The 25,977-nt window shown below is 47.8% G+C and overlaps 1 protein-coding gene across 1 annotated transcript in view; it reads right to left on the bottom strand.

Annotated features, from left to right (window-relative positions):
* Positions 1-25,977, bottom strand: part of Npas2 (neuronal PAS domain protein 2) — a 186,131-nt gene that overhangs the window by 102,606 nt on the left and 57,548 nt on the right. The window contains exon 2 of the mRNA XM_005359963.3: positions 4,940-4,993. Within this exon, the coding sequence (XP_005360020.1) occupies positions 4,940-4,971 (32 nt within the window). The 5' untranslated portion in view covers positions 4,972-4,993. The remainder of the gene's footprint in view (positions 1-4,939; positions 4,994-25,977) is intronic.

The raw sequence follows: 25,977 nt of genomic DNA, 5'->3' as shown, positions 1-25,977 counted from the left end.
AAGGGCCCCAGAGGAGGGAGCCCCCTTTTCCATTCTGCTGTTTACTGGGCCACAGGAAGAATTAGCATTCTGCCTGCAAGCACAGTTCTACTTTTCCCTTTGTTTTGAGAGCAGAATCACTCATCTGGAAATTACGGGGTAATATAAATGAATCCCATGTCCTGTTACTGCCCCTGTTCTTGCGATGCCTGCCGCTACCTTAATCACCATCTAAGCACACAGAGAAAGCCTCGAAAATGGCTTACTGTCATTTCTGTCCCGTGATGGAGCTAATGATGATATACATAAAATCAAGTCCAAAGCCTGGGATAGGAAATTGCAGCAAAACGAGTATCCAAGATCCAACAAGAGCAATAGCACAGAGCCAGGGCGTGGTGCCTGTCGGCGTGGCACTCTGCGAGCACGCATGGATCCCACATCTTCTGTGTTGGCCACAACCTTTGTCTGTGAGCCTTTCCATCCACACCTACATTATTTGTAGGCAAAGAATTCATACAAATGAAACAAGATCAGTGTGTGAAAAGTTGCCTGAGAAGGCAGAGCTCATACCTCGATCACTCACTGCCCCGGCTTTGCCTAACAGACCGCAGGCTCTGTTTTCCCCTTTATGATGGTTTCCATGCTCGCTTCCCACCCCCGCCCCAAATGTGCCCTTTGCAGGAAGGATGCTACCTGCCTTCCTCTATAGCATTCACTTGCTTACTGTAGGACTCGGTTAACAAATGCAAATGGATGATGGTCCCAGGCAGCGGTCCTCACCCTTTCCCACCACCTGGGAATTGAGAAGTAGCGACACACCTGGGCATGGCTGGAGCTCCCCCTCACAATGGCTCCCTCAGTGCAGTGGTGGGAACACAATTTTGCTCATCCTGTTTGAATGTCTCCCTTTTGCCCAAACCACACTGAGACTAAGGATTAGGGTCAAAGAATGAACAAGAGTTCACATTTCAGATCCAGCAATCCCTACTGAGAACCCCAAAGGCCGGCTAATCTTGCCGGACATTCTTGATTCTCATGAACAAAACACAACAAAGCCATAACCTCCTCACCTCAGCTAAATACCTGGGGTTATGGAAACAACTTCCTTGCCAACTGGAAAGAGGAGAGCATAACTTTCTTCAATACCAGGTCAGAGATGAACTGAGCATCAAGTGTCCGTGAGCAACGAGTCAAGCACACGATTCCACAAGGCAGACAACCTGCAGACACCTGTGTTCTCTGAGCAAAGCAACTGCCAGCACTTTCTGCCCTTGTCTCCTGAGCACAAAGCAAAGCAAAGCTTCTACTCATAAGCGTGGGAGGAGGTCAGGGATATTGAGAGTTGATCCCTGTGGCCACTGGTGGGCTGTGGAATCCCAGGTTCCAGAACTTCTCTACTGTAGGGCAGTAATAGCCCACTTTGCAGGGATTCCACGAGAATGGGACAGGAGCTGTAGATTGGGCGACCCAGGAAAACCAAGGAGCCCATATACCTTAGCTGTCTCTTCAGTACCGTGGACGCCTAGCGGTGCCAAAAGCTTACACACACTGAATGCCTGTTTCTGTCTCAGTCACACCTATTGTACTGTAGATGAAACTGAGGTTAAGGGTAGTTTGGTGGCCTGTCCAAAATAGACAAAAAGAATCAAAGCCAGCTTTGTGTGATTGATTGATGCCTATGTATCACACACACACACACACACACACACACACACACACACTCACGCGTGCATACACACATTCTCTCTCACGCACACATACACTCACGCAGACATGCACACATACATGTAGAGTGATTCATTTGAATTCCAGAGACATACTCCTATACAAAATGGCAAACTGGGAGCTTCATTGACCTGGGACCTCACATCTCTCAGCCACAGTGTTTCTCTTTTGACCTCTTGGATTTAAGCCTTCCCCAAAGAAAGCAGTAGATGGTCCTGGACACGTTAGACGAATTCAATTAATACCCACTGGATTGACATGGAAATTCACAGAAGAGAGCAGAATCAAATCCTTTCCAGAATACGTGAGCCATCCGTCTGAAGGCACTATGTTTCCCCCCCAAAGCTCTGAGAATCATGCTTCACATAAAGTAAGTTTTTTGGGGGCGACAATGAGGATCATGATCTCCAGCTAATAAACATTGCTAATATCATAAGAATGTCTTGTGAATGTAAGGAAATCCTTCCAGGGTCTCCAGGTATGCTAAAGGAATGGCTTCCTGTGTTGCTGCCACAGAAGTCTGCAAACCTGGAGGTTTTGAAAAGAGTGTGGAACAGTCTACGGTCACAGTGTTAGGAAGGGTTGCATCTTGGCCAAGGCTTGGGGGTGTTAACAGTTGTTCTGAGTCCCTCTGTGCGTCTGAAGGTGAGAGAAGCAAGGGCTAGCAGCTTCTGTATGTAGATATCCATGTAGCGGTACCCTGTAGAAAGGGACATTGTAGGAAGCGCTCCTCAGTGGGATGGTGTGAAGAGATGGTGAGAGCCCAAAGATGTGCAGCCAATGGGAAGCAGTGAGCCTGGCCTCTCTCTGCTCTGGATTCCTGATCTGATGATGCTCATGATGTGACCTTTCACCTCCCTTCTCCTTCCCTCATCCTCATCCTCCCCACTCCCTCTTTTTCTCCTCATCCTTTACCGTAATCTCTCCCTCTACTTCTTGGCTCTTATGGTGATGCCATCTCCCACAGTTTTCTCGCCAGAGTCCCTTCCCTTCCACCCCCAATACTCTGACTGAAGGAAACCCCTCCCCGCTTTATTCTCTTACAGCAATGGGTACCTGACTAAATGGAGAGATGTTCTTAGCCCAGAGCAAATGGGATTGGGAATGAATGAAAGCAGAACGCAGGGAGTCTGACTGATTTCAAGGACTTAAATAGAACGTCTGGGTCTAGGCCTGTGGGGGTGGATGTGGAATTTGTACTTAAATGAGAAGACTCTCACATGTCCAAAGCGATTAGAGCAGAGTCTAAGGTTAAGAAAGCCCGCATTTAATGTCCCACCTGCCACTTCCTTGATTTTCCTAAGCCGTAGTTTAGAATAAAACCAATAAACAACATCAAAAGGATGTTGAATTGATGATTTGGGGTAATGCACACAAAGGTACTTAGCTCAGTACTCAGTGGAATGTGCAGGAAACTCTCCATGCGTGCTGGCCACCACTGGTCTCTGTATAAATTCTCATATTGCTATTCTGTCAGCATATTATTGTAAAGCGCTATAAACTTTCAGACACATGGCGAGCCATGCCTAAGTGTCACCTGGTGTGTGTGGTGGCCGGCTCCCAAAATACCTCGAGTAGAACAACAGACTAGGTCTTGTATCGCAGGTGAGAGAACAGGAGCATGGAATCATAAAGGCTGTTCTGTCTCTAGCTCACCCTGCAGGAATCCAAAAGCAAAACGCTCCAGAGGAAGAGCTAGGTGCCAGCCTGTCCGTGAGAGTGGGCAAGAATGTGCTTGGCCTGTGCGGTCGAGTTCACTCCTTTACTTGTTTGGGAAGACACAAATGGACTTTGTGACCTTGCAGGCTGTGACTTCAAAAGCATTTCTGGAAGAGGCTGGACCTCCTAGGACCAGGTGAAGGGCCCAGAGCTGTTGTTTCAGAAGAAGCTCAAGACTCATAGCCGTCATTGTTGGACTGTTTGTGCAGGGGTGTCTGTGCGCTTGGAAAAGTGGACGTAAGGATAAAATAACCTGGCATGCATGAGGCCTTAGGTTCTTCCTTTAGTTCCCGCTACCCCCCCAAAAAACAAGGAAAATAAGATCAAAGGAGACGGCTGGCCTGCCACTTCCTACCCCTCGTTCCGTGCACACTGGTCCCACCTGAGCTCCTGGTCTGCACACTGACCTTTAGTTACTGGAACTATGAGGGGCGGTTAAAACAGTCCAGACTGCCGCAGTCTTGTGGAGTTAGACTGAACAACGTTGCCATGGCTGTAGACTTGTGTCTCTCATGGCTTTCTCCTCAGGGGACAGTCGCTCTAGAGCTACCACAGTGCAAGTCAGTCATGAAGCTCTATGGAGGGAAGTAGGTATGTCTGTTAGGGGCCCACGAGAAGGCCTAGAGCAGAGGATGGAGTACCTGCCCCGCACAGTGTGGAAGGGAACAGGATGGAATTGAAAGGAGGAGGCTGGTGTGTGGCTCTGTCATGGAGGCTACCCTGCCCGCATTTCCTGTTACTCCCTCTACTGCTGTCCTGTCCCGTGTATCCTAATAGTTTTCAGTGAGCTTTCCTCGCTCATTGACTTGTGTATCCCTGGGGAGACTGAAGCCACTTACTTGCCCTTGCTTTCCCAGTTTACCAAGTTTAGTACAGTGGCTGCCCACTTGGGTAGGTTGTGTCAAGTCTGAGGGCATTTGACCATTCTTGACCTTCAGTATCAACTTTGTGGCTACCTTGAACGCAACAGGAATTTAACAAATGCTCACAAAGGAATACACACATGCAGGGTTATGGGTGCTTTAACATAACAACTGCCAGGCTAGGAAATCCAGACCAGTCAACCGTGGTACCAGGGGCACCATGCCCCTACTTCATAGATGGAGAAATGTCAGGACAGTGCTCAGTACAGTGCTGTTTGGTTCCTGCCCACTCAGTAACAACTGAGGATGGATACAGTCATGATGGGGTAATAATGATGCTATCCTACCCAAAGTCAGGCAATGCCCAACACCACCACCAGGGCTTGAGCCCAGGCAGACTTGGCTCCTATTAGCCTGCCTTGCAAAGCAGTATCTGTCCTAGGAAAGCAGTAACCAGAGGCCTCTGGAGACCACAGTCAACAGGGTCCCACACAATGGATAACTTCACTGGTGAGTCGCAAAATTTTGGGGCCACTCTTAAATATTTCAGGGAGAGAGTGTGGAGACGCATCTCACAGCTGCCTGTCATGCTCTGTTAAATAGAGTGCAAAGGAAGGCAAGCCCTGTGAGGCAGGGGCATGCCTCCTACTCACCTCTTTGCTCTGTCCTTCTCATCTTCATCCATTAGATTTTCTCTGCAGTTTTGCCTGCAAAACAAAATGGGGGGAAAATCTGATGGTTGCAGTCTGTTTCTAGATCTTTCTTACAGGTCTGTATGGTTGTCACTATTTTGGTCTTATCTAACATACAGGCTTCAATTTAGTGGTTCTTGAACTTACTGACCACAGCATCTCCCCTCCCCGCTGGATTCCAAAGTGTTCTTGTTCACGTGAGTTCCAACAGTTATGTTTCGGCACAAGCATTCATCCCATTGAGCCTGCCTAACCTTCTGAAAGGGCAGTCCACTTGTCATCCGAAAGTCATCTGCTTAGTAACCACACGGTCAAAGTGAAATGGCGGTGAACCTTTCTGATGGTGCTGGAAGGTGGCTCAGTGCTTATCAGCCTGAGGACCTGAGTTTGGATTTCTGGCACTCACGAGAGAAAGTGTTGAGAAATGTCCTAAAGACCCTTCTCAATGAAGCAGCATTTCTGTCCTAAACCAGACCCCCAGGAAGCTCCTTCTGGCAGATGCCTGTGATATCCTGAGGACACTGCCCTTGACTTGTCCATTCAAAGACGTGTGACCAGGAAGACTCAGCCCCAAAGAAGTGTGACCCATATAGACCATCCTTAAAGCTCATGGATATGAAAGACAATACAATCATTCTGGAATGTTCTTGTATCCCAAATTCTACCACTTGGAGCCTCTACTCTCTGGGCCATGGGCCCCAAAAATGCAGTTTCCTTATCTACCCTGGGTGGCCCTGGGTTTTCTTCCCACAGCAGAGCATATCCCTGATTCTTTCTTCTATCATGCACACCACCTGCCTGCCTGCAGCGCTCCCCCGACAGCCAGCAGCCAAGGAGAAACAGCCTTGGAGTGCCCACGAGGAAGAGCCCACTGGGGTACTAGAAGCAGACAGTGGCAGTGTCTGAGCGGGCAAAAGGGCTGAGCTAGGCTGGGGCCAGAGGGGACAACGAACCAGCCTCCCCATCATGCTTTGCTCTTCCCCAGACGTCTGAACTCCACCCTTGGCCTGCGGTGGCAAATACACTGCCTCTTTGAAGTTTCAGATGAAAGTTTTCCCGAGGCAGTTTCGTCTTGTGATCTTGGTTGCTTCCATGCCCAAGCTCATAGCTGAGCCAGAGGAAGGGCAGGAAATTCTGCAGCCACGGCGGCTGCTCATCTCATGGCCCTCTTGGCCAGTGGTGGGTGGGTTTAGGGGTAAACGCACCAGGAGCTCCACTTAACAGCTAAGGTTCACATCACATCCACATCGGGGCTTGCACCTGCACAGGCACGCCCTTGATGCTTTCCGGATGGAATCTGCTCAGGGCTTTTGAGGAAAAGACCTTAGGGGCATTCAGTGAGGCCCTGCCTGGGTCCTGTGCCGCCACCAAGGGCTGTGGCAGTAAGACGTGTCCACGGGAGGAGTGAGGGTCCAGTAAGCTGTGTCTACAACGCCCCTGAACAGAGCACACTCACAGGAGGGATGGAATGGTCCGGTACTAGATCCTGACTGCGTGAGTGGGACAGATGCATCGTAAGCCAAGCATTCAAAGCCAATAGCTATTATTTATCTGCATTTATAACTATTTGGATCCACAAAGCCTGGGTGACCTGCACTCATTTCCTTTTCTTCCCCTCCCTCCAATGTCTCCGCCATCATTCCTTCCCCCTGGTTAGCCAAATTGCTCCTCTTGAGAAGCAAGAATCCCAGCTCCCCAGCAACACCTCCCCAGAGGGCATTCTTGTCCCCACTGCTTTGTCACCTCTGCCATCTCCCATGTCTTCCCTACGCATTATTTTCTTACTATAAATACTGGTGAGGTATGTATAATTAATCATAGTGTTGTAACATTCGTGACTATGGACTTCAGTGGCATGGCGTTCATTCACCCTACTGTGCAACCACCCCCAGCGTCCTTCTGCAGAACGCTAATCCTCCTCAAAGTTACAACTCGATATCCCTGTCCTCCACTGTCTCCAGCCCTAGTGACTCTTGCTTTACTGTCTGTTAGTGTGAATTTGCCCATGAATTTAGATATTAAAGTGTTAAGGTATTGTCCTCTGAAGATGGTTTCTTTTGCTTAGTCTTGATGCCTGTGAGACTTCTCCATGCTGTACCATGTGACAGTATTTCCTTCCTTTTAAAGGCTGAGTGATAGCCCGCCGTCAGTTATAGCGCATCTTGTTTATTGGCTCGTCTTTCAATGCACACTTGGTTTCATTAAAGGACTAACAGGAATTCAGGAAGAAGTTAAAAAAATTGTGGAGGCATGCAACAAAGAAATAATGAAGGAATATAATTGCTTTACACAATTATATAGAGTTTCCAACAAGGAAACTTTGAGCAGCTGTTTTCCCATGACCTGAGGAAGACGGTGGAGAGAAATCAGTGGAGAGAAGGGAATTTCTGCTTGGGGTTGGAGAAACACCCATTGGTGGGATTCACCACCAGGGTGGAGTGTGAAGGGAAGCCGAGGTCTTCCCTCCAAATAACCAGAGTCCTAAGGCTTGGGTAGCGGGGACTCTACAGACGGCAGAGGGTACTGTGAGGATACCTGAAGGAAGGTTCACTTTGCAAAGGTGTGTGGGCCATAGGGAACTAGGTGGGATGGGGTCACCACTGGGGTAGGCAACAGTAAAGGTAAGGGGTTAGAGGAAAAGTGGTTTCCCACACCTGGAAGTGACAGACACACAGGAGAAGCAGCCTTTGATAAACCGAGCGACAAACCAAGACGGGATCCAAGAAGTGAATACCCATTGCCTCATTCTCCCCGTCTCCCCAAGAGAACTACAGGAAGGGAGGGTTACTATCAGCAGCCAAGCAAGGAGGCAGGTTTAGCTATTTTGGGTCGGAACGATCTCTATAGAAGGAACAGTCCTCAGGTTGCCAACAGCCAAAGCTGCAATGGACATTTTCTCCACATACTGTCAACATTCACACTCAGATCAGGAGGGCAGGCTTTGCCACTTCCTGCGGCCCTTGACATAGCCATGCTCATGCGAAGAGCACACTCACTCCTGTGGATTTGGGGAGGAGTATCCCAGAGGTCACGTGGCCTCCCCCAACACTGTGCTGTCACTATAACCTATCCTGTGGAGGGTGGCCTTATTTTTAAAAATAAGACTATGGTAGTGATTAACTTATTTTTTGTATTATTTTATTATTCCCTCCTTTCGTGTGTGTGTGAGTGTGTGTGTGTGTGTGTGTGTGTGTGTGTACGCACATGTGTGCACCATACTGCACACGAGGAGGTCAGAGGACAATTTGCAGGAGTTGGTTCTCTCCTTCATCCCTGTGGGTCTTGGGATCTTAGGTCGTCAGATTTGGTAACAAGTTCCTCTACCTGCTGAGTCTGGTGAGCTCATCTTTAAGTGGGAAGTTAGTTTCCTGATAAGGAACGGTATATTGCCATGTGCTATGTACACAGTGTTAAGAGTCATATATAACACGTAGCACAGGTAATAAAGCACGGGTGTGTCAGTTATATTTCCACAGCATGTGCAATGCGTTCTTTCAGCTTCCAGACACCCTTTGATCTGGAGAACGTATAAACTTAAAGCAGATGCAGTTTCTAATCTGAATAAAAGGTCACGTGTGAAAATTTCCATGTCTTCACGTTGACACCAGTGGACTCATCGCCTGGCACTCAGAAGCACCTGGGCACGTGTTGCGCATTCCTTAAGGGAGCATAGCTGACCCGCATCTGAAGTAACAGCATTTTCCGCGCTCTGAAACACCACGCCGACCTGTCTTTATTCCAGTGACATCCTTTTAAATTTCCTACACGTTTACAGACTTTCTCTTTCTTAGTGTCTGTCTCTCGTTCTTTCTCTTAAACATATAACCTTTACATATTTATTTTTAAATGTATGTGTCTCTGTGTGTATGTGTACATGTGTGTGGATGCAGACAGAGTCCAGAAGAGGGCTCAGATCTCCTGGGGCTGGAGTTACAGGCAGTTGTGAGCCCCATAATTTGGGCGCTGGGAAGTGGACTTGGGCCTCTGCAAAAGCAGCGAGCAGCTGAGACACTTCTCTATCTCTTCTCCCCTTCTCTCCCCTTCCCTCCCCCTCTCTCTGTAACAGGGTTTTATTACTGTAGTCCAAGCTAGACTTAACCTCTGGCCTCAACTCTGTCACCATCCTGCCTCAGTCTCCCCACTGCTGATTTACAGATGTATACCACCATGCCCAGCTAGCAGCAATTCTCAACAGTACTGTGGTGTAGATCTTCTGATGTTATTTTTACTTAAGATTGTCTTGTCTGTACTCACTTAGTTAGGGTTGTTAGTACTATGACGAAACACCATGGCCCAAGGTGATTTGTCTTGTATATCCTGAGTCACAGTCCACTGGAGGAAGCCAAGGCAGGGACTTAAACCGGGTAGGAACCAGAAGACAGGAACTGACAGAGGACCTGGAAGGATGCTGCTTACTGGTCGACTCCTCATTGGTTGGTTAACTTGCTTTCCTATAGCACCCATGACCACCAGCACAGGGGTGGCCCAACCCACAAATGGACCAAGCTCTCCCACGTCAGTCACTAATTAAGAAAATGTCCTACAGGCTTGTGCATAGCCTGATCTTATGGGGGCGTTTTTCCAATTGAGGTTCCTTCCTCGCAGGTGACTCTAGCTTATGTCAAGTTGACACAAAGACCAGCCAAGACACTCAATTTGTATATTTCCATGAAAAATTAGAATTAGCCTGTCAGGTTTCATAAAGATACTTTCTGTGATTTTTATCGCCATTGTGATGTTGAGTCTAGGACTCAGATTGGGGAAACTGATGTGCTAAGGGTCTGGTCCATGACTAGGACATCTTTCCCTACCGCTCCTTCTAAGTTCTGTGATGAGGCAGCTAAGAAGCCAAGACGTGGGGTGGAGTTGATGCAGGGGAGATGAAGTCAGTGTAGTTGGGGGCCCATCAGGGAGATGGGGACATTTTGGGTTTTTATCCAAGTGGAGTGGGAAGGCACTGGAGATTTTGGGCAGAAGAGTGACAGACTCTAGCCTCCAAGGATAGCTGAAGCTTTTAATGAGTTAAGTTTACAAAGCCAGGTTCATAACCGACACAGAAACAGCTGGCCAGGCGTGAGCATAGTGTATCTTCACAAGTCCGTACATCCAGCCACTCTTCAGACCGTAGTTAGTACATGATATAATCATGAGGGATGAAGGAGAGACAGGGACAGGGATGGGGGTGGGCAGGGACTATCCTGGGCTGACCCCCTATCTGCATCTCCTGCAATTGCTAACATCGCTCCCTGAGAGCGTGGAGCATCCAGGGTAACACCGTTTATGTAATATATTTCAAGGTACAATTATATCCTCATGACTAAAATGAAAGGAAGAACTGCTGTGCATGCAGAATTACCCACTGAAGAGAACCCTAGGGGACAGAAATGGTAGCCCGTGCCCAAGGATTCCTTCACCAATTCTCAGCTACAGCCAGGTTTTGGTAAACCAAAGCTCCTGTCTCCCTCCAGTTCCATGGTGAGGATTTGGGGGAAGCTGGCCACAGCCATCCTCTGTGTAGGAGTTGGGAAGGCATCTCCAGGTGGGATGCATGGCCTGCCCACAGATGGAACTCGGAGGACAGAATACTGGTCCTGCAACGGACACAGCCACGTTCCTCCATCCACTGCTGCTCAGGGTGACTGGCTTTCTGCCAGTCTGACTTTAATTTTCCTTTGTTACCTAGTTGTTCCGTGACACCAGTGAGCCACTTAGATGCCAGTCAGTCTATTTCTCTATTCTAGAAGGAGGCTACGCACACCAGGTAGGAGACATACCTGCACAGCCAGGGCCCCAGTCTGATGCCTGGCACGCATCATCTCTCATCTGCCCCACACCACTGTTCTGCCTTTTCCCCACTCTGTCACTGGTGCGGGACAATGTTCTATATTCTGTTAATTGTATTTTAAATAAATGCTGATTGGCCAGTAGCCAGACAGGAATTAGAAGTAGGCGACAAGAATGGGAGAATTCTGGGAAGAAGGAAGTTTCTGGGAAGAATTCTGGGAAGAAGGAAGTTTCTGGGAAGAATTCTGGGAAGAAGGAAGTTTCCTCTGCAGTGCTGGCCCAGCCACAGAAGAAGCAAGATGTGACTGCCTCGCTGAACAAGGTACTGAGCCATGTGACTAACACAGATAAGAATAATGGGCTAACATAAGTTATAAGAGTTAATAAGAAGCCTGAGCTAATGGGCCAATCAGTTTATAACTAATGTGGACCTCTGTGTGATTTCTTTGGGACTTAACGATTGCAGGAACCGGGCAGGATTGAAACCCCGACAACAAGTCATCAAGTCTGTTAGTTAAGGCAGGTGGTGCCAGTTTCCCACTTTGTTGTTTGCCTTGAATTGCCTTTTTAAGTGTAATGTACTTTAGTCTTTATTTCTAAAGCTATGTATTACAGAGCACAGTACGATGTGTCCACACACCTCCACATTGTACACCGATCAAATGGGGTAACTCTCCATCCCCGGCAATTACCATCTTTCTCTTCCTAGTGCGGGGGATTGAACCCAGGGCCTCGCACAAGCACTCAATCACTGAGCTACAGCCCCATTTGTCATTGCCTTGCTGTCTGCTCGCTGTTTTTAAACTTCCAGGATGTGTTGATCATGTCTTTCCACTGCACAGAATGGCGCTGGAGCTTATTCCTGCCTTCCATCACCTGTAATTCCATGCTCTGTCTCCTCACAGCCCTGACAGTTTACAGAAAACTTCTCAGCATACTCAGTGCTCTTCTGTTCCTGCTTGGTTAGTTTCTCTCGTTCTGCTTCCTGGGCCCAGCACAAGTGCCTTAGCCTGTCTCACTCTGTCCAACACACTGCCAGCTTCAAGTGGTCCCTGGAGCTGTGGGGGCAGCCCCGGCTGCAGCTGGGCATCTGGCTCTGTGCACCACATGATTCTGTATACTGCATGGCTCTGGGTACCACATGACTTTGTGTACTGCATGGCTCTGTGTGCCACGTGATTCTATATACTGCATGGCTCTGAGTACCACATGACTGTGTACTGTGTATCTCTGTGTGCCACATGGCTCTTCCCTTCCTCTGTTCAAGAGTCCTTCCGTGAAACACTAGGTCTGTGTGACTCCAGGGTTTGTGTCTGTCGCACCCCCTGGTGACCCTCTTGTGTGCAGAGACCGACCTTCAAGGGATGCCCATCTATGTGGTCACTAATGATAGGACTTCTGAGTAGATCCCAGTCACTGTCTGATGCCCACGCTGCTACTGTAAATATCCAAGTAAAGACACAACTTCAACAACGCCGACAACCTCAACAATGTGCCCAGCAGTGAAGAAGGTTGCTGGACACTAGGGCACTTCTGGTTTTAATTTTTTGAGGAAGAGCCATACTGTTTTCTGTGCCGGTCAAAGCCTTCTTCCCCCCACATCTTCATCGCCACTTGCCATATTCTGGCTTCTGACCATGGTCTTACCTGGATTGATGTTTCTCTAGTTAATGATTGGTGAAGTTGAGCTTCTTCCAAATACCTGTCAATCAGCTGTTTGTCCTCTTTTGAAGTCTGGGAAGGACATTATTTTAAGTGGCATAACTGGACTCAGAGAGAAGCGTCCGCTCCACCGTATGTAGGACCTAAAATGGTTAATTCGGCGCAGCGGAAAGGGGCAGGTTCTACCCCACATCAGAAGGAAAAGCAGAGCGTGGCTGCGGCAACTTTTCCAGCTGGAACCCTGGCTCTACCTCTGCTCATGCGATCTCACGCATGTGTGAAGCCCTAGTTTTCCATCTGTGAAGTGGGGATGACAGCAGGGCCTCCATTTCTGTGCTTAGTCGGTAAGATGAGCAAATCCAAACTCTAGCATAGTCCCTGGCACAAGCAAGTCATTAAAACTGCAGTCATTGTTACTTCCGGTATCAGTAACGATACCAAGATTAAAAAAAAGGGTCAGCAGTGGGGTGTGGTACTGAAGGGGGCAGGTATCTTTGGGAGGAGGATTATTGCTTCTACCTATCAGTGTCAAAGTGTGTGTGTACATGCATGCACTATTGGTAATATACACACAGACACATGTGCATGCCGAATGGAGGAAAGATTATGCTGATGATAGCAGGGACACACCCCTGGCCACTATGAGGTTGGGAAGGAGTGGGAGAATGGACTGGAATATGGGGAAATGCAATAAGCATGGGCAGAAATGACTGAAGATATCTTTTATACAGCAAGGCTCCAAATAACATTTATATGACCTGGGTGACATTTCCGCCCTGAGGACCCAGGAACATTCTTTCTCACAGACACTTAGTTATTAACCAGTGGGTAGGGGCTTTGCCTCTGAATCAACGGGAACTGGTAAATGAGAGTGTGGCTATTTCCTGGTGCTACATATGTATGCCTTTGGGGCTCACAGTAAGTCAACAGTGTGGCAGACAGGGGACAGGGGCTTCAGAAGAGACCAAATAGAAATGAGACAAGACATGAGGAAAATGAAGGAGACATAGAGCCTTCAGATTAGGTAGCTAGCTAGACATAACCAGGTGAATTAGGTAGCTAGCTAGACATAACCAGGTGAATTAGGTAGCTAGTTAGACATAACCAGGTGAATTAGGTAGCTAGTTAGATATAACCAGGTGAATTAGGTAGCTAGTTAGATATAACCAGGTGAATTAGGTAGCTAGTTAGATATAACCAGGTGAATTAGGTAGCTAGTTAAAAATAACCATAGACTAAAACACTCTTACTGATCAATAGAATGGGATCTCAATGAATCTAAGTTCCTAGGTGAAATCACAAGAGTCTGAAGTGCCCAGCAGGTCATTAGATTACTATTTAACCAGTGGTTTTCTAGTAAAGAACAGACACCATTACCCTCTCTGTCTTAAGAGTTAATCCAAGTTGGCAAGCCAGTCACCCAGTAAAGCTTTCTAGTTCTAGATTCTTGAGGGTCAGCAGAAGTCTGCCTAACATGGAGATGCTGGCCATCATCTACGCTACCCCGTTAGAGTGTTTTCCTCCTTGGTAGCTTGGCGCCCTCACCCTTGAGAGTGCCACCCTGTGTTGTGTGATAGACCCCCAGCTGTGTTCAACACTCTCCTCTGCACATCTCATCTGACTTCCTGCAGTAGTGATCGCAAGGACCGGCAGGGTGGAGACAGACAACAGCTCAGCAGTAGAGGAAGCCTCCCTCTCACTTTCCGAGAGTGAACAATTCCGAGCGAGCAGAACCTTCCGTAAAGATTGCCCACACAAAGACAACAGTCCTTCTTCTCATAGATAAAGATGTTAAAATAGCAATAGACCAGGCTTGTGGCCCAAGCACAGGTGACCTTTGGGCTTAACCTACTCCGCCCAGCAATAAACTTGCAATTTCCTGAGAGCCTAACTAACTAGTAGGGTGATGAACTTTGTTGAAGACAAAACACATCTTATCCCCTGTGACCTAGAATAGGAAGGAGTCCTTCAACCTTTGTGACTAAAACTTCTCCTTATCAACCTGTAATTCTGTGCAAGTCCCAGGCCTATGATCTCATTTACTAAAACAAAAGAAAAAAAAGAGGTTCTTTAGAAATCTGTTAAAACAAACCACTGAAATCATATTATTTTTATTTTATTAAGGCTGGGGTTGGTAGCTGGTAAACAGTTTAGGAGCAGACCCTATAGTCTGTGTGACTGCTCAACTCCCACTATCATGTAAAACCAGGCATTGATCACATATGCATTAAAGTGTATGGCTGTGTTCCAATAAAACTTTATCTATTAACATAGGCTGAGGGCCAAGCGTGTTAAATTATCACCAGAGTCATTTTGAACTTTCTGTACTATCTTTATAGGCCCAGTGGGTCACTCTGTATCATCATGGATCCTCTGTGAAATGACTTCCACAAGTCTATTGTGCTACACAGCCAATGTTTTTCACAAAATAAAGGGGAGATGTTTTCAAAATGGCTCAGAAGTGGTTTGAATTACAGGTCCCAAGCTAGCTGGAAAATCCCTAGCATACCGACAAAATCTGGTGAATCTAGTTCATTAAAAGGAAGAAATAAAACAACAACAATAACAACACCCCCAAACACTGAAAAAAAAAACAAGTTGAAATTAAAACAGGCCAAACATACATCTTCCCCAGCTGGCTGGGTTTATGGCTATGAACAGAAATTTGCCTTCTGTTTGTCCAGGCAGCCCTTGATATTGTCTCATGTTGACTTCAACAAGTATCTGTATCTTGTACATGGGAGATTGGCAGTAATTTTTTCTTATTATATTATAAAAAGGTTTTGAGGGACAGGTGCCAATGAACTGTAGATGTACCCCCCTTGTCATTTGGGGAAACTAGGAAGTCACTTCTACATTGTGATTCTTCCTGTCCAGGGAATGGCTTTTCAGCTTGCTGGTGATTCATTCACTGAGGCGGGTGGAGGGGGGGGGGATAGTTTTTTCTAAAGGCAATAGGCACTAAAACCCAGAGAGGCAGCAGCTGCTCTCACAATCCCAATTCCCCTACAATTAAGGAATTCTCAGGTTCAGGCATATTTCCTGAGTGGGGAAGAACCAGGCTGGCAGATTTGATCTCAGCTCTGGTCCAACCCAGCACTGGCCACAAGAAGCCACATCTCAAGAGTGATTTCTGTGGCTTCACAGAGTGAGACTTCATGACCAGACCCTTACAGAGCTCCCGTGACCACCAGCGGCTCTGCCACAAACATCCACAGGGCCAAGGCTGTGGCTTTATCTGCCTCTTGTGACTTTAGTTCTTCTGTAGTTGCCATTTTCCAAGGGCCTGGTGATTCACTGTTCAGGGAAAAGATGACATAGGCAATGCAGGAATGAACGGAGAAAGTTAGAAAATTTGTTATTAAGTCAACTTACAATGACATCGTTGGTCAGTAAAGAGTTTCCAAACTAGAAATGGTCACGGTATCTGGGTGAAAGGGCCATTGTGGCTGTCCATGCGGTTCTTGTAACCTTGGGCACCTATGCCTCCATCCCTGAAGATTCCCTCTAGGGGGCTCCTTTGAAGACTTCAAGCCACACTGCGGTCGTCCTGAGTCAACTAGGGAATCTGATGAGTGACAGTGTGTGGCCTGGGCGTGGACAATGGCTGCCTTAGAGAAATCAGTAAGTGGGGAGAGGAGGCCTGTGAGTCAGGCTGGCAGCTGAGTCACTGGCAGCCTTTGTTGGGAGCTCCTGCCAAAGACAAACCCAAAGGAGCCACAAGTAATGCTCAGCCCTGCTTCTCTCTCCAGGTAACTGCGCTCCAAAAGATCCTTTGGGCCTGGGAAACTTCATCCTAATTGGACTCAAAGAGAACAAAAGGAAAACAAGATATCCTTGGGAACAAGAAGCCAAAACTAGTTTGGACACCAGCGTGTGGGGTTTTGAGCTTAAAACATCAGGGTGTCCAATAACAGTTCACGGGAATGTGGGGTGTTTCAAGTGAACCCCTGGCTGGGGGAGGCGGTAGAGTAGTTAGTTTGAGAGGGAGTTGGATTTGGGTTTGATGGTCCTTCACCCTCTTCCCTTCTGGTCCTGTGGTGGCTTTTGCTGCATCCTGAGTATGATGATTTCATCAGCAATGGATGTGGCTAAGACCTGCCTTGTACAGTCAAGAGGAGACACCACACGGACCCTCTTTTCTTCTACTGGACAGTAGCTACATTGGAACCACAGCTTTCCAGGTCGGGCCTGCGTAATGCCACGCAACAGCAAGGATGAAGAATAAGTAACTAGCAATTGTTTCTTCCCTCCTCCTGATATCATTGCTTCTTTCCTTTAGAGTTGAAGAGTGCCCTGTCTGCCTGCCCTAAACATCCAGGGGGCTGTGGCCCACCCACTCTGCTAATACTGCTAAGCCAGCTGTGCTCACAGGCTGTGTGGCGTTGGCTCCTGTAGGGACTGTCTAAGAGCACCAGCAGCAAGGGGCTTTCTTTCTTCACAGTGTGAAACTCTATTGTGCTTTATTCTACTTCCTTTTACAAGGTACCCATGAGGTTAAATCTCCCCGTATTTCCTCAGTTGGCTCTAGAGCAGATCAGTTGAGAACAGAAGGGGCAGGCAGCGCAGTTTCGTTCAAAGGTCCTGATCATGAGAAGGCAGGGTGTGTCAGGAGCTCTCAGGTCACTTTGCGTGACTAGCTACTACTTGCCCCTTGGCGTGCTGTTCTGAAGGTACTACAGTTACACCTACAGTCCTATCCAGATGTCCTCAAGGCCCCTCTCCTGCTTGCTAGGTCCTTCTTATGAAGCTCTACATCTAGGGCTGGGAACTAATTATCCCTGACTTGCTTCTCTGCCGACCACAAAACAAAGCCATCTTCGCTATGCCTTCCTACAGTCAAGTGTGAAGCAGCTCGGCTCCTGTTAACTCTGAGCCTGGCCTGGACCCAGGCACAGTCTGCCACTGGAGAGACCCAGCATGCCCAGAGAAAGTTTATAGCAGAGCAGGGCTTTCCTGTTTTTTTCTTCTTCCTTTTCCTCCTCTTCTCACCCCCCCCACCCCCCGGCAGTGTGAGTATATACAGGTGTGCTTGCCCGTGCATATAGAGGCCAGAGGTCAATGTCAATATGCACGCACACTTGAGTGTACCACAGCTTGCACCGGGAGGTCAGAGGACAACTTTTGGGAGTTTGCGCTCTCTCTCTCTCTCTCTCTCTCTCTCTCTCTCTCTCTCTCTCTCCTATGCATCCTGGGTATCGAACTCAGGCTGTCTGTCTTGGGTAAACAAGTGTTTTACTTGCTGAACCACCTCTTTGTCCCTTCCACCTCAGTGAGGCTTACTGACCATCTAGACTGGCTGGTCAGCGAGCTCTGGGGCTCTATCTGCCTCTGCGTGCCCCCTTTCCCCCAGTGCTGGGGTTGTACTTATCAGTATGGATTCTCACACTTGAGATGCCTGTGTTTTACTCATTAAATCATCACCTGAGCTTTGGCTTCAGAATCAGAAGTCTTGGGTCCAGGACACCCTTCTTAAGGCTCATGGGTATATATATATGAATATATGAGCTGGTGAGACCTGTTTTGGCTAAAGCTCTGGCTTATGGTTTTCTTGCACATCAACTTATTTTTGCCATAGGCATCAGATCATAGCTCTAATCCATCCAAAACAATGAAGAGATGCTATCCTATGCTCACAAATACCAATCTGGCAAGACTGCGGCAAGAAATACAAGTAGCAAGTCTGTGCAGAGAAGATGAGGGATGGATCTCACACACACATCAATCAACACAGCCCCCATAGTTTAGGAGACAGAGATCACATTGTAGCAGCATCCAAAGCCCCGATGACAAGCTGTCAATCGATGATCTGGCACTCCCATCATCCTTTGCTCAGCCACAGTACCTCCTCTGTCTCTGGCACCTGGTACCATTCTTTTCTATTTGCCACCCCCTCTCCCTGGCTTTAGACACTCAGAACTCCTTTTCCTGGATGGCAAACCCCTCAAGGAAGGAGCGTCTCCACCTTTCAGGTGGCTCTACAAGCAGCGGAGGTTTTTAGGGCTCAGGGCAGGTGTTCAGCGTGGCCTGTGCACAGACATAGCTTGAACGTGGGGATCTGTTTTTAAAGCTGTGGCAGAACAGCCCAGTTTTGGTTCTCAGCGAGAGTGTATCCTAACCCTGGGCTACTGGGGACAGGAGACAGGCAGAATGTGGAGCACCCCCCCCCAACCCCCGTGATTGGATCCTGTGCTCCAGCCACCTTGGGATGCCAGGTGGGCGTTCTTTAGACAGAACACGCAGACTCAGACGGCCATCTGCACTCCTTCCGAAGGCAACCGAACAAGGCCAGACAGGCTTAGCCTGCTGTGGGCAAACAGCAAAAGTGGGTCAGCATAACAGCCCTGCACTTCCTGGATGATAAACCGTGAGGAAGGCAAGGCCGGTCCCAGGCCCAGCCTGAGCAGTTCAGGGTGGCCTCTAGGTGGCAGCCAGGGGACCCACAGAAAAGCACAGGGGAAACAGCAGCACTTAAGGAGATCTGCCTCCTTAATCTTCTGGACTCTGTGGGCACCTACACTCCCACGAGACTCCCTGCCCCCTTAGACAAACATAAGCACATAACTAAAAGAATAAAAACTGGTTTTTCAAAAAAAACAAACCAACAAAAATGTGGTGAACCTAAACTACAGAAAAACAGCCCAGGTCCATGCTCCCAGAAGTTCCTGGAGGCCCTGGAGACTTGTCACTAAAGACAAACTGGCTTAAGTCTTTATTGTGATGCAGCTGGCTCAACTTCACTTGCTCAGGGTTCTGCTGTGACACTTTACTTGGGCAACCAGGAAGGCAACACGACCTCCCAGATCTGCAGGTTCCTCTGCTGTCCCCCTCCCCGCCCCCACGACCAACCCAGAGGCCATTGGAATAGATGCTGCTGCCTGGGAGAGAGGAATGACTTGGTTAAGGGTTGCTGGGCCTGGTGGGAACAGAGACCTCACGAGGGGTCTGCTGTCCTCTGCTGTTCCCACGGCGTAACGAGGCTGCAGCTGTACAGACAGAAAGGTCTAGCTGAGACTCTGGATCAGTGGTAGGACATTTGCCTATGACGAGGTCCTAAGTTGGAGTCCCAGCACTGCAAGAAAACATACGGAAAGGCCTTCCCTGGGCATTTCTGTCTAGAAGTTGAACAGAAATCCACCAGAGGCAGGTGAGGTGTGGGAACAGGCATGAGGAGGCAGGTGGTTCCAGAAGGGTCTAGCACACACCTGCAGGCTGGTTAGAGCCCAGAGCTCCCCCAGAGAACACTGGAGTGTCACTCTCAGCAAATGGGGCAAACGAGAGTGGGTCTGGGGTCCCAGAGCGCTCAGAGCAAAGCGGCAGCAGACACGCTTCTCAGAGGTTTTTCTAACGCAGGTCGCGGTTTTTCCTGAATGCCATTTCACAAGAGATGGATGGACGCATGAGGAAGCCTTGTCAGTTGGTCCTTGAGGAACATCTAACAGGAGATACCCAGGACTCTGGGAATATTCTCTCAACCTTTTTTAGGAGATGACCTAATGAAAAAAGTTTTCTCTGACTTTCTAGGAACGAAAGGTTACCGTAGCCATCTGTCTGTCTTTCCTTCTCTCTGTCCTTCCATCCTCCCCTCTATCTCCTTCCCTTCACCTATACTTATGAATTTATTTAGCAGGTGATAAATGGACCCCAACACTAATGAGAGAGACTGGGATTCACCCTCCAGGAGGCACGGGTCTAGGACGATCCCTTATTCAAATACTGCGTCTGTCATCCAGTCATTTGAGTGACCTGAGCCACGCTACTCTCTCTGCTTGTCTCCAGCCTGCCCTGGGGCTGTGAAACTCGAGAACACAATAACTTGGAAGCATCTAGAACGTAAAACACCAGGGACGGGCAGGTGACCATTTTTGTCACAACAGTTCCCAAGGGTGTCCGTATGTCTTTACAACTGAAAACCAATTCCTGATCAGCCGCTATTAGCTTTACTTCTAAACTTCCAAGACAGTTGTCACCCGTCACCAGGAAACCAGCAAAGTGCGTCCTTTTAAATGGACCTTGCTATCTACATGGTTGCTAGACCAGGGAAGTCGGCTGGCATGCAAGGAGTTTCCTGAAGAGCTGGCAGTAAACATCTCTATGAGCTGAATCACACTTTGAATGTGTGAGTGGCTCACAGCCACCAGCGAGGGGAGCTCTGAGTCCCACCCACCCTTACTAATGAGCCTTCTGCCATGCAGAATTCCTCACTGCCAATTAGGCTGCCAAACAAAGTAGCACACACCTGGTTTCCAGGCAACCGGGGCTAAATGTATTCTCTTTTTTTTTTGTTTTTGTTTTTGATTTTTTTTTTCTCTCCAAACTTGGGAATCCTAGATAAAATGAGAGATGTCTGAATTGTGATTATTGTTTTAATTTTAAGTAAAGACTCTTTCTTGTGCGCTTAGCTAAATTATAAAAAGTCAACTGCAAACCGTTGTTAAACGTAGAGACGCATCATTTCTACCTGCAACCCCAGGCATTTAACGCAGCAGCATTCTCTCAAAGAGTTCTCCATCCCCCGAGTTACTTAAGTTACAGGAGCAGTCCAGTGTGTCACTTGGCAAGAAATGTTAAGGTTATTTTTTTTTTTAAATTAAGCAGTCAAGTTCTCTTTCCCCCGCCCCCCTTATATGTGTGTGTATGTATTACATTCTTCAAAGGAGTAGTAAGATATTACGTCTTTCCTAAGCCCTTCTCCTAGGAACACTGAATCATCCTGCAGGATGAAGACCATCTTCAACATTTGTCAGAGTTGATGGATGCTTCAATCTTATGGTCGTCAGTGTTGTTTTCTCTCTTCTCCACCTACCCCTCCACTAAGTTTCTCACTTGTGAGTCTTCCTTCACACAACATTTAAATTGCGTACTCTACCTCACTGAGGAACACTGACCAACTTAGAATGAGCCTACTCTGGTTCCCTGTGGAGGAGTGCCGTCTGGGTGTCCAAGTTTGCAAGCATTCGCAGGGTGACAAAGGACTAGTTAATAACAGCACTGCCACCTTTACTATCCTCGGTCACAAGTGAGACCTAAAGAAAGTCTGTATCTGTATGCACAGAGCCAGGCGACAGTAAGAGCTGTCTTCTGGCAAGACCAAGAGTTCAGCAGGCAAGAAGATGGCGCATCACCCGCAATGCTTGGTGGCACAGCTTGGACGTTCCTCCACGGGCTGCCTCTGCTCTTGATTACAGAGAAACAAGTGACCTTATCTTCTAAAGACACTACTTCCTGATGGGTTTCTACATGCCCTCACAACTTCTTATATGGCATGGTCAAGAGAAGAAGGTAAGAATGTGGCTTGCATTCCGGCAAAGAGAAAGGAGTTAGGAAGACAATCATAAGGTTATAAATAAATGAGAATAAAAACAGAGTGGTTTTTCATGCAGCAAGCTGTTTGCAAAGTGCCCCCTTGAATCTGCAGCTATGGTTAAGAAAACCCAGACTATAAAGAGTCAAGGTCAAGATCTCTCAAGCCCCTGCATGGATCTCAAGCACATGCATCCTCTAAGGAGGATGAGAGGAGAAGAATCCAAGGCACTCCCACAGAAGGGGTGCTGTTCCTGCCTCCCACAAGAGCTTCAGGCCCATGGGCCTCCCTCCAGGGGTGAAAGGGGTCCAAGTCAATGGCAAAGTATGCTCAGCCCTGGAAGATGAGGATCCTTGTGGCATCCCTGAGGAACCTTGGAGGAACTGTTGGCCTTACGTGGACTGTGTTTTCTTCGGTGTAATAGGAAGGAACTTCTGTAAACTATCAAATGCTGTATATGCTGTTGGTGTTGCTAAGCCACGATACATATCAGTGGAAACAGAAGTTTCTCAAAAGCCTGAAACTAGTCTTGTGATTGAGCAGGGTACCATAGAGATACCCACATGCTCATGCTGACTGAGGTACTGTTCACCATGGCCAAGGTATGGGAGCAGCCCAGAGGTCCATCAGAAAACAATAGCGCACATACAGCCTTAAAGAAGGACAAAGTATGTCATTACAGGAAAACGGATGCAACGGAAGATCATTGTGTTAAGTGGAAAAAGCCAGGTCCAGAATGAGAAATGTTACATCCATTGTCATACACGGAGTCTGGATTCAAGACAAAAGACACGGAGTAGAAGAGACTTTTTGTGAAGAGGAGGAAAAGCAGTAGGAGGAGAGGAGAGAATGTGGGGTCATATGATGAAAGGCCCTGACGATGCCATAACAATGTTGTCATGAGGCCTGTTACTCTAGACAATGAATATATGCTAATAAAATAAATAAAACACAGTAGAAATGAGATACTGTGATTATTTGAAGGTGGCCGTTTACATCATGCTGAGGCAAGAGTCACTTGCACAAGTGGCTACATAGGAAGAATGGGGAATGACGTTAGGAACCTTTGAAAGCAGAAGCCCTGGTTACCGTACACTATTCTCCATCAGTGGCCATGGTGGCAACTCAAGAGTCATTGGTACTAACCCTCTTAACAAACCTTAATGTCCTGGAGTGCCTGGCTTCCTATGCTTCTGCTACCAGCAGTGGCTCTGACATGCCTTTGCCAGTCATGTGGCTCCCACCTGCTGACAGGCGCTGGAAGGGACCAAACTGCAAGTCCATTTTGACCCACACGCCCTGCTTGGAACATCTACAACCAGTTTTGCCAATGGCCCGGTATAAATCCAGATACTAATATCAACATCTGGATCAGGCCTTTTGTTTTCAAGATAGGAGCCTATTTCAAAACAAGCTAATATTTTTGCTATGTCTTTCTACCAAAAGCTCCTGCGTTGGGAGCTGGACCCTCAGTGTGCTGGTCTTAAGAGGCAGAGCCTAGGGAGAAGTGGCTGAGTCACTGGGGGCTGGGGTGAAACCCTTGGAAGGAAGGAGTAAGTTAGTTTTGTGACCAAGACCAGTCCCTCCTTTGTGTCCTGCCTCATTATGTGATCTCTTAAGGATGTGTGAGTGCGACTGTAACCACCATAAGACCCTGAGCTGGGGCCAAGCTCAGTCTCCAAAACTGTGAGCTACACAAACTTTTGTCTTAACATATTAACGTGACTTGTTTAAAATAAACAGACCAGTGGCCACAAGAGGGGTCCACGAGCTGTAGTCATCAATCCCCTGCTACGATGATTTTTTTCAAAGAAAATTCTTTCTTCACTCATTTGGATTTAGGCAGAGACTCTGGTGTTCCTTGGGATGGAAGCTACGTTTCTAAGTACAGGACATGGGATATGAAGGAGTTTCCTGATGACTTAGTCAGTTTCTTTTTCTTGCACAGAAAGGCAACTCCTATTCTCAAGACTATCCAATTTCGCCCCTGAAAAGAAATATGGGTAAAAGGAGCCGGTTCCTGTCCCTTCCGAGCACAGAGGAACAGGCCTCAGAACAACATGAAATACTTCAGGCTTTTACCCAGAGAAAGAACATCGTGCCTCTGTATGTGTGTGTGTAACTATGCCTCTATGTGTGTGTGCCGATGTGTGCGTCTATGTGTGTGTGCACCTATGCATTTGTGTGGGCCTTTGTATGTGAGTGCCTATGTCTGTTGCACCTCTGCCTCTGTGTGTGTGTGCATCTATGCCTCTATGTGTGTGTGCCTGGGTGTGTGCCTATGTGTGTGCAACTATGCCTTTTTGTGTGCCTGTGTATGTGAGTGCCTATGTGTGTGTACCTCTGCTCTTTGTGCGTGTGTGTGTGTGTGTGTGTGCCTGTGCCTGTGTGTGTGTGTGTGCCTGTGTGTGTATACCCATGAGAGAAAATATCAGGCAACACTGAGGATGGCTGTGCCGCTCCACGCTGAGTGACCTGCTCTTTGATATGTTACAGTTCTTCCCTGCCACTAGGAAGTTGGTCTTTATAAAATTTGCCAAGATGTTTCTCTCTCTCTCTCTCCTTTAATTAAAATAAGGGAATGTGTAAACATGGTTGCACACATCTATACTGTTGTGAAATGACACTGGACCTCACACACCTGTGCTTGTGACAACTTTCTGTGATTGTGCTGCAGCAATGTTGGATGTCACTAATGCATGATGGAGGCCCAGAGCATGAACCTTTTTCACTTCCTCAGAATGCATACTATTTCAAAGAAAAAGCTGTTGTATCTTCGGAAATTTGTCTTCTCTTTTCCTCATTTGAGTTCTGGGGATTGAACTAAGGTGGTCAGGGTTGGTTGCCAGCCTTTACCAGCTGAACCATCTCTCATCCCCAAGGTGTGTGTGTGTGTGTGTGTGTACATGTGTGCATGTCTCTGTGTGCACGCACATGTGTGTGTATGTGTGTACACGTGTGTGTACGTGTGTCTCTCTGTGTGTGCATGCATGTGTATATGTGTCTCTGTGTGTGCATCTCTGTGCCCATGTGTGTGCACTTGTATGTGTGTGTCTCTCTGTGTGTTTTTATTATTTATTTTTTAAGGAACAGCCAATGAGAAGATGAGGGGCATACTGTGAGGGGCCCCATGTCATTAAACACCAAGGCTGGAGGTTGTCTTTACCCCACGTCTGCAGTTCAGCCTGGGGAGGGCCTTCAACTCTGTACGGGCTTGAATATCAATGGGGCATGGGGATACAAGAGCCCTCATCCATCCCTCCGCTTGTTTAGAGTGCTGGAGATTGTGGACCTTGAGCCAAAGAAGCAAGGAATCAAGGCTGGAAAGGGAGGTCAGTGGTTAAAGAGCATGACTGCTCTTGCAGAAGACCCAGGTTTGGTTAACTCCAGTCCCAGTAAATCCAACTTATGTGCACATAAGCGCATGCAAACAGATACATGCAACGTCTACATTGCTATGCATCCATCATGAGGAGAGCAGACCCTTCCTGTCCTAGCTAAGGCTCTGGTACCTCTTCAAAATGGCTCTGCCGCTGCCAGTTTCTCACCTTAAGGAAACTACCCAGTTCCCTGTGCTTGACTTCATTCTCACCTAACTGGCACCTTTAGTGAGACCCTGCATCACAGAACACCAGGTAGGGCTCGGAACAGAGACATCAGAAACAAGAAACTGAGCTAGGGAAAGCACAGGTGCGCTGGGCTCCTGGGAGTGGACACAACAGGAGGGGCCCGTGGTTCCTCCACCTTTTGGTTCTTCTTCCTCAATATATCAAATATTTACCCAGCCTGGTTCTGGGAAGGACATGGAAGTGAAAGCGGGGAAAGGAAAAGTAAAGATGAACGGAATGGGTTCCCAGGCCTGGTGGCGAGAGCTCGGGACTGGCCATCCCAGGAGATGGGCGGTGCTGAGGCATTGCAGTAAGGGAATTCCCTGTGCCTGGCCTTTCTCAGCTGTCAAATGGTGACATTTGTCACCTGCTCTAGTGGCTATTTGTGGTTTTGAGAAGGTAAAGTGAAGGGCTGGGGAGATGACACAGAGGACAAAGCACATGCCATGACATAGGAGGAGTGGATTTCAGATCTCCAGCACCTCTGTCAAACCTGGTGGGTGTGGCAGGTGATCCTAACACTCCAGAGGCTGTGACAGGGAATTCCCGAGGCACACATAGATAGACTTCTTAAATTAGTGCCTCAGTGGATACAGTTGAGAGTTAGGAAGACAGTTGGGTCAACTTCTAGCCTACACACA

Source organism: Microtus ochrogaster, linkage group LG2 (assembly GCF_000317375.1).
Source record: "Microtus ochrogaster isolate Prairie Vole_2 linkage group LG2, MicOch1.0, whole genome shotgun sequence".
Lineage (NCBI taxonomy): Eukaryota > Metazoa > Chordata > Mammalia > Rodentia > Cricetidae > Microtus > Microtus ochrogaster.
This window is presented reverse-complemented; position numbering and strand designations above follow the sequence as displayed.